The sequence below is a fragment of the Amblyomma americanum genome, chromosome 5 (genome assembly GCF_052857255.1).
Source record: "Amblyomma americanum isolate KBUSLIRL-KWMA chromosome 5, ASM5285725v1, whole genome shotgun sequence".
In the NCBI taxonomy this organism is placed as follows: domain Eukaryota; kingdom Metazoa; phylum Arthropoda; class Arachnida; order Ixodida; family Ixodidae; genus Amblyomma; species Amblyomma americanum.
The window spans coordinates 84,081,619-84,089,533 of record NC_135501.1 but is presented as its reverse complement, the minus strand read 5'-3'; the positions used below and the strand labels follow the sequence as shown (position 1 = coordinate 84,089,533).

At 46.2% G+C, this 7,915-nt stretch overlaps 1 protein-coding gene and 1 non-coding gene across 2 annotated transcripts; one reads left to right on the top strand and one right to left on the bottom strand.

Moving 5' to 3' along the window:
• Window positions 1-774: 774 nt before the first annotated feature.
• Window positions 775-846, bottom strand: TRNAP-CGG (transfer RNA proline (anticodon CGG)). Its single transcript has one exon. It is a non-coding gene; the product is annotated as a tRNA-Pro (tRNA).
• Window positions 847-6,438: 5,592 nt separating this feature from the next.
• Window positions 6,439-7,531, top strand: LOC144134015 (uncharacterized). The gene is made up of 2 exons (XM_077667033.1): window positions 6,439-6,785; window positions 7,360-7,531. Exons 1-2 carry the CDS (start codon window positions 6,460-6,462, stop codon window positions 7,529-7,531), a joined length of 498 nt encoding a protein of 165 aa, XP_077523159.1. The 5' UTR covers window positions 6,439-6,459.
• Window positions 7,532-7,915: the final 384 nt, after the last annotated feature.

The window sequence follows — 7,915 nt, the reverse complement described above, 5'->3', positions numbered from 1 at the left end:
GACACGCTGATAACGTAGGAAAACAGGTTTACGGTCGGGTCCAAAACACAGAAGCTTCTCGCGGCCTAACATCCACGCGTCTTATGTGTCGCAGGGCGCAATACTGAAAACGTAGTCAAGAAAACCAGTGAGTTCACCTCTTGGAATCCTCGTCTTCAAGCCTCTAATACCCGTGCATACAGACAAATTCAATGTCATTAAGTGCTAACTCCTTCAAGTTTTAATGTAATTTGCCAGGTGCAACACGCGTAATTTAATGACATTAGCCGGACTGTTGTTTGGGACCAACTGAGTTCGGCAGATTCGTCCGAGCAATGCGTACTGTCGTTGCCATCTCACACGCAGAAAAGCATCCAATTTTGTTACTGATTACTTTCTATCCAATAGCAAATACTTAATTCACACTTTTCAGTGAAATGAGGTACCTCTACGGCATTTCTGATGCGAAGGGTGCCATTTTTACCTCTACTTCTGGCAGATACTCTCGGCTTGAACATGCGAGTTAATGGCTACTTTTTCGTCTTGTAAAGCATGCGGCGTTTTGTACGAAATAATTTTTACATTAAGTTAAAAGGACTTCGACGAGATATTGTGCTCATTATAACTATTTATATTGAGATGAAATGTCTGACTGCCCTGCAGGTGTTATACTAACCTTGGTATAATGATATCAAAAGTGGATGTGTAGCTCCGACTCAAATTGATGCCATGAACAAACTTAATGCCTCAAGAAATTTCTCGTGTGCGTGTGGCACGTGTATAAGATAAAAAAACGGGCTCGTCCGGGATTTGAACCCGGGACCTCTCGCACCCGAAGCGAGAATCATACCCCTAGACCAACGAGCCGGGTTGCAAAGCGGTGATCGGGATAGGTGTTAAATAGGCTGGTACTTTAACGAGGAACAAGTGTGAAGCACGTCTGACCTGCCCTTTTTTAGGCTTTTCCGGATTATAACCTGGTTTTGAAAATGTGACGACCACGTAAATAACAATATCTGTCCTATGTTGCTGCCGCCTGCGGCTTCGGAATATAGTCAAGCTGAGAAGACCAGCGTTGGCGGACTGCGGACGAGGGTAAGAACTAGTTGCGTAAGCATAGTTGTGTCTACTTCTGGCTGTCGTACGCCAGGACTGCTTTTCGAAGCATGATTGTAGCCAACCAACTCTCCCAGCAACATACCTTGCTTCACAATGCACTGGAGCGATCTCAGCAATTCAAATACGGACAACTAGTTCGTGTGGATAACTCAAACAGATCATGCAATCTGTGTTTACCACCAACTTTTTCAGTGTGTTCTTACCCATTTGATTAGAACAATATTTTTTTGTGATTCGTTACTTATCAACGCGGGACATTCTCCTGCAGAACGAAAACGACTTTTAGGTCAGTAAAGTTTTGGAAAATGAGTTCATTAGGTTATGGATAAGCGCCATTAGAGATCAGCTGGACACTGAAGATCTATAGCGAAACACTAAATCCCTGAATGACGAACGAAAGTAACATTTGGCCATCACTGCTGCTATATAGGTTTAGTAATCTCGAACTTGTCTCGTCATTTTTACGGACCTTCTATTAAAACATTTCTTGGAGGAGGTGCAAAACAAAAAACAAACACAACCGCTTTTCTCATAGTGGTTGACTCTTCGAATAACACGAAAATTGTTGCTACTCGTTACACCATAAAAGCTGCCTTGGTCCGGAAGTGGGAAAGATGCTTCGTGGTTTTTCTTACTTTATGCTTAGAGCACCGGAATCGAATCGAGGATTTTATTTTTGTGAGCTAGCGTTTACATTGAATGCATCACCCTCAATGCTTGCAAAGGAACTCTGTTATTGTTGATGATGGTGATGACCGTTGACACCCAGGTACGCTTCCGTCAGACAAATTTCCGTAGTCGTGTGCTGGGCAAACGTTTGCATTGAATGCATCACCCTCAGTGCTTGCAAAGGAACCCTGCTATTGTTGATGATGATGATGACTGTGATACCCATGTACGCTTCCGTCAAACAAATTTTCGTAGACGTGCGCTGGGCGTTCACCTCTTCATTGCAGCGAGACAGCTCGACACACATGGCACAATACAAGAGCAGGAAGTCATACGTTCCCACACCGATTTTTTACATCGTCTGGCGAAAAGATAAAAAAGAGCTTCTTCGTACCTGTACAGGTGAACGAAGACTGCAGCAAGAGGTTTGCAATTTGCTGAAAGTACAGCTTTGCAGGAAAAGGTCCTGTCGACCACCGCAGGCCATTGAAAAACTCCTGTCACTTATACTAACACTTCACGCGGGTCTGGACCCAAGCCAGACGACTGTACACACAGCGCGGCATTATCTATCGATTTTGTTTTTAAAAAGCTTCACTACGCTAGGTAAAGTCGATTTAGCCGTGCGTTGCCGGTTGACCTTCAAGTGAGCCAGAAGACAAGTGTGGCTATTGGCCTCACCATATGTGGTCCACCACGGTGTCACACCTCCTGACCAGCCGCCGCGGTGGCTGAGTGGTTATGGCGCTCGGCTGCTGGCCCGAAAGACGCGGGTTCGATCCCGGCCGTGGCGGTCGAATTTCGATGGAGGCGAAATTCTAGAGGCCCGTGTACTGTGCGATGTCAGTGCACGTTAAAGAACCCCAGGTGGTCGAAATTCCCGGAGACCTTCACTACGGCGTCTCTCATAGCCTGAGTCGCTTTGGGACGTTAAACGCCCATAAACCATAAACCAAACACCTCCTGACCTTTTACCTTTCGATTCGCAGGTAGAGGGCGGTAGAATAGGCAGTTACTCTAGTGGTTATGCAACACGCCTGAGACATTCTCTTTCCGTAAAACCTTTATCCACAAGAACAAACTGCTACAAATATTTCTATTTTCCTAGAACTATTACCGAGTGGAACAACCTTGCTGGTCATATAGTCGAAGAGAATAATTTGTCCCATTTTGAGGCGCTGCTGCAACAAGTGACGAAATTTTGAATGTTCGGTTGATGAGTAATTTGTTGAGATTTACTTAATTATATGCTTGGCTCTATGACTGCTGTATATATATTCTGAGGTTGTGAAACGATACAGTACAGTGTGATGTACTAATTTCGTTGCTGTGACGCCTTGTCTGCTGTATTTACTTTTTTTTGTCCTTTGGTGTTACACAAATTATGTACCCACCTGCGATGGTCTTGTTGTTCAAGACCGCAGTATTTATAAATAAAATAAATAAATAAATAAAAAACGTTCTTTGGGTGATGAAACTCTCGCAATGAACCATTAACTTACCTGCCACCTGCCAGGGTGGCAGGGTGGCCGTGCTTCCTACCCAGTGTGCCGAAATCACTCAACATTACAGACGCCAAGCCGCGTCTGCTTGCCCGATACACCACAGCTTTCGCTCTCTAACCAGGTTCAGCAGTAGTTACACCGCTGCTAATTTTTGTGCCACTTAAGATGATGTCCCCTGGGCCAAGGTCTCGCTCGGCCTCAACTAAACATCGAGAGGTTACGTCGTATTCTAAGGACTGCACTACTTTCGTTAGGGGCAAATTTTGCGAGACCCTGGCTCGATCCGCCATTTCTGCAGTGCTGCCAGATTTCACAGTGCTACTTTGACGCCCCTTGCAGGTCACTTGACTTGCGAATAGGAGGAGAGGTGTGCTATGGACCTCCTCCATGTTTGTAAACAAACGAGGTGGCGCTGCAGTCGCTAGCGAGCTCGTGGTAGGCAAAAGGTCGGGGAGTGGCGTCGCGGATACGTGTTGAGCGCGGGTTTTCAAGGCTTGTAGGCGCGTTTCCAGTTTCTGCGAATCATAGCAATGGTCGATGCTTCCAACTTAGTAATTTGTTGAAGTACACGAGCTCGCGTTGGCCACGTGCGGCCTATAAAGAGAAATAGTTTGCCACTGTATTGTATATATGTTTAGTAGTAAACATGTAGAAAGCGTTCCTGCCGTTTATTTATGCGCTAGGCATTAAATAAAACAAATTTTGACACACTGCACTAGCCGGAATGATTTTACTTCGGGACAATAGTGAGGGGAAGTGCTGGCCTTGTTTCGTCGGAGCAGACATGCGCTCATCGTCTGCTGACATACCTACGTGTCGCGCTGTGCGAAAAGTGGTGACAGCGTCGTGTCCCTGATCTCCTGCCTCGCTTAGCGCTGTTTTTAGCCGCATGACCACACACCAGCCAGGCCGACTTGTCCTCTTGTTAAGCTGGTCGATTTGGTGAAAATTTTTGATTTCTAGAATTATTTTCTTTCCTAGCCCTGAAGTCTAGTTTCGTGACGAAAAATTATAGCAAAATATTGAGTACAAATTTATAAATTACGCTTTTTAGAAGTGTGGTCGTCAAAAATTGTGAGGTAATTTCTTTGATTTCAGTGCGCATTTCTTTGACCAAAGCGAAAGCGAAGATGCCATAAACGAGGGAATAAACTTTAAGGTTCGTTTTGTGACCTCTCACATTTTCTGCGACTGGATCACTCACCTTCTTAATTCGCATGAAAACCAAATGATTCCATTTGTCACAAACTATTCCTGAGACGTTGATGAGCGTAATAAATCTCTCGATTTTTTTCCCTACACGTGCAGTACTGTGTAAGTTATTTCTTGTAAGAAACGTTTTCATGTAACTATGCATGCATAAGTACTGATCATATAGAAAAAGAACTAATCGCGTCATCGTACAGAACAGGGCTTTATGTACATGCTGGCATGAAAAAACTGCGCACTATATAGTCAATTATTTGAGACCTTGGGGGGACTTGACGACGGTGTTAATTATAATTACCCAGAACTGCACCAGGTATAGCTATAAATAAAAGGAATTACTGAAACTAGCGTAGGAATTTCATATTTGCACCAAGTTTAGTTACATATCGCATGCATGAATAACGAAAACACTTTTCATTGCCGCGTCCCCTCTCAATCTCGCCACGTGTCTGTTAGTAGCACGCCTGCGGCTGCTTCGTTCCAAACAAGCTTCGCGATCATGTACTACCTCATGAAACTTGACACATGCATGATGCAATGAAAAAGCATATGGCGTTTAGCACACTTAAGGTACGCTATTCTAAGCACACCAACGCGACCGCGCAAGATTGACACAACTTACCAGACTTCTTTCTACTCGAATGAAATAATTACGTCGTCATATCAAGAAACAGTTTCAAGTAAATATTAAATGTCATAAAACGCGCCATTAAAACGTGCTGTACTATTAACAAAAAAACGCATTCCTTGGGGGCGAGTGAACCTGTCGGCGCCCCGTGCACTCCGGCTCAAGGTGATAAGTACGTGTGCAGCTGCATGTCTTTTTTTTTTCCTTGAGCAATTATCAGCCTACTATCCTGAAGTTCAGGTGAATGAACGCAGTAACTTGTATGCTATTAAGTGCATTGAGTGTCAGTGCCTATCGACTCCCAGACTTCGCGCTTTAATACCGTGGCCCAATGCCTGTTAGCCAGTTTCCGAATGCGGCATTTATGCGCGAGAAACCTATCGAGGATAAATTAATATTTTTATGCTACTACGCGGATCCAGCAGTGACGCAGCAGGTCAATACATGCTGTTTCTGCAGTGCACAGGCTTGAAGCTGCCGCCGGTAGCTGCGGCAGCTGCGGTAGGCACGGGCAAGCGGAACCTGTTTTGCCTACCATGCGAAAGTCGCTGCTAACATCAGCGCCACCGCATCTTCGTGACGTCGCGGGGTGAAGGAGGTCCATATGATAGACGCATTCGTGTCCGTCTACGGCTTTTCGCTGTCCGTTTCTTGTCCATGTAGTTCTCTTTTCGCATCTATAATGTGGCAACTAGCCCCACACGTTCTACTCATATGGAGGAACTCCAAATATTGGACCATTTGGGTTCTTCAACGTGCACTGCCATCAGCCAGCACAGCAGCAATTATGCACTTCTCCTACATTGTAATCCGCCCGGGCTTCTGCCCAGCGCAAAAAATCAAAGCGGACGGAGAACTTGGCCGCTCGGGTACATACACAGTGAAGACGAGTGCTTATAGTAAAATTGTGAAGTGTTTTCTCTGCCATCCTAATTACTTAATTACTGCGTCTACACTGCACTTTCCTGGAGCCTATTTCACTGGCTTGGTATATATGGCATTTTCTCTCTGCCCTGGTCGTTCAGGGGAATTTCCAACGGCAGACTAGATTTAATTAAAATTAGTAGTTACTTATTAATATCAGAGAGAACCCAGCCACAAGGTACAAAAGAAAAGACAGTTCTTTCTCAATATTTCTAGGCGAAAAGCAATGCGTCCTGATTGCGGGCTCAACCAGGCTGCTACCATGTGGATGTTTGATATGCACGCCCTTAAATCAGAAAGTTTTTACTGTAGATGCAGTCTGTTTTCGCGCGGATGCCATCGCAGCCATATCACCTTATTCCCTCGACCTGTGCGAGCGGCGTACAAAGAAGTGGAAGTCTTGGAACGCCAGCGTAGTGGCCTGCAATGGCGACGCTGCATAAACGAAAACCACGGCGGAAGACGAAGTCTGCCACCTCTTCCGACGCTGACAGACACGAAGAGAGGTCCCAACCTCCACATTCCGAAGCCGCCGAGGATGAAGGCAAGAAGGGCGCCGTCGAAGTCGACGGGCACTGGAACAGCAGGCGCGAAGACATATTGCCACCCGCCGACCACGCTCCACCGGATGGCGCCCTCCCACCAGCACCACTCCACGATGGCCCCACGGCATCCCAGCCTGTGTCCTCATCGCAGCAGCGTGACGACGGTCCCGTCGTCCTGGAGACCACTTTGTCGCTGATGCTGTTTCGGTAAGCGTGATGGAACTATGATATTTTTATGTGTTTATAAGCACCGCCCAGCCAATAAGATTAGGCACCGCGGCGCGATCGCGATCACAAAAAAACACTGTCTATGTCAGAACCGCTATAACTTCGACAAATTTCACATCAAATACGGCTGTCATCGTGAGGCGCTTGTGTAAATGAGGGGGAAGACATTCAGACGATGGAACCTAGAGAGGCAGGCCTCAGTCCGCGCTACTGCTGCATCGTGGGTCACAGTAAATGCGTGTGCCTCGTCATGCTGGCGGCTGTATTTTATTTTCGAGTTAAGATTCTCGTGTTTGTTCTTTTAAGAACAGAGAACAGCTGTTAGCTTGGTTGTGCAGCAGCGGGAGATTCATAAATTGGATCGTTCACGCGCGCTGCACTCGTGGTAGTTAAGTACGAAATGTGCCGTCGATGACAGCGTCGAATAATTTAGATTCTTCAGGATTCTCACTAAAATGCATTACCAGGAAATTCGTGCCAGTAGTGGAAGCGGCTACACCGCCTGTCGTTTCGCGATGTACAGTAAGAATGCGTCCTTTGTGCACCCTTCCAGTCCTCCCCACAACGCACGCAACCCTCAGGGATCACCCCAGCTCTTCCCAAACTGCCAGGGCCCCATACGGCTGCTTCCTCCAAAGCAAAGAGGAGGGCCAGCTTCTACGTGGACGCCGCTAGAATTCGCGACGTTGTCGCAAGCGCCGTCATCCAGTCTACCCTGCTGCTGAGAAAGCGGTCGTTCTTTGTCCCGTGTACAGTCTGTGCAAAGCAGACAAGTAGAGTTAAAGTTTTGCTTCATTTATCAAGACTTTGTTTGATGGTCTGAGGCTTCTCTTCACTGCTGTTGAAGTTTGTGCTTCGAGAATAGTCTTGCTTCCTGTCTGCTACCAGTGATAGTTTTAAAGCACGATGGCATGGAGTGCCAGCAGATGGATCACCTGCGTTTCATGAGAGTGATCGCAGTTTGTCGTATTTAATACTACTGGTAGCCTCTCGCCCTTCGAGGGTCCGTCAGACCTAAGGCACACGAAGCTGGCAATAACTTTAATGTCGTAATGCCTCATAATCTGCTAGATCTGTCCTTATAAAAATGGTTTATAGACTTTCTATAA

Bases quoted from the DNA above. Each gene is read 5' to 3' on its own strand.
- LOC144134015 (XM_077667033.1), top strand. From the start codon at position 6,460: ATGGCGACGCTGCATAAACGAAAACCACGGCGGAAGACGAAGTCTGCC. The intron at 6,786-7,359 runs GTAAGCGTGATG...GCACCCTTCCAG, and splicing joins TTGTCGCTGATGCTGTTTCG to TCCTCCCCACAACGCACGCA.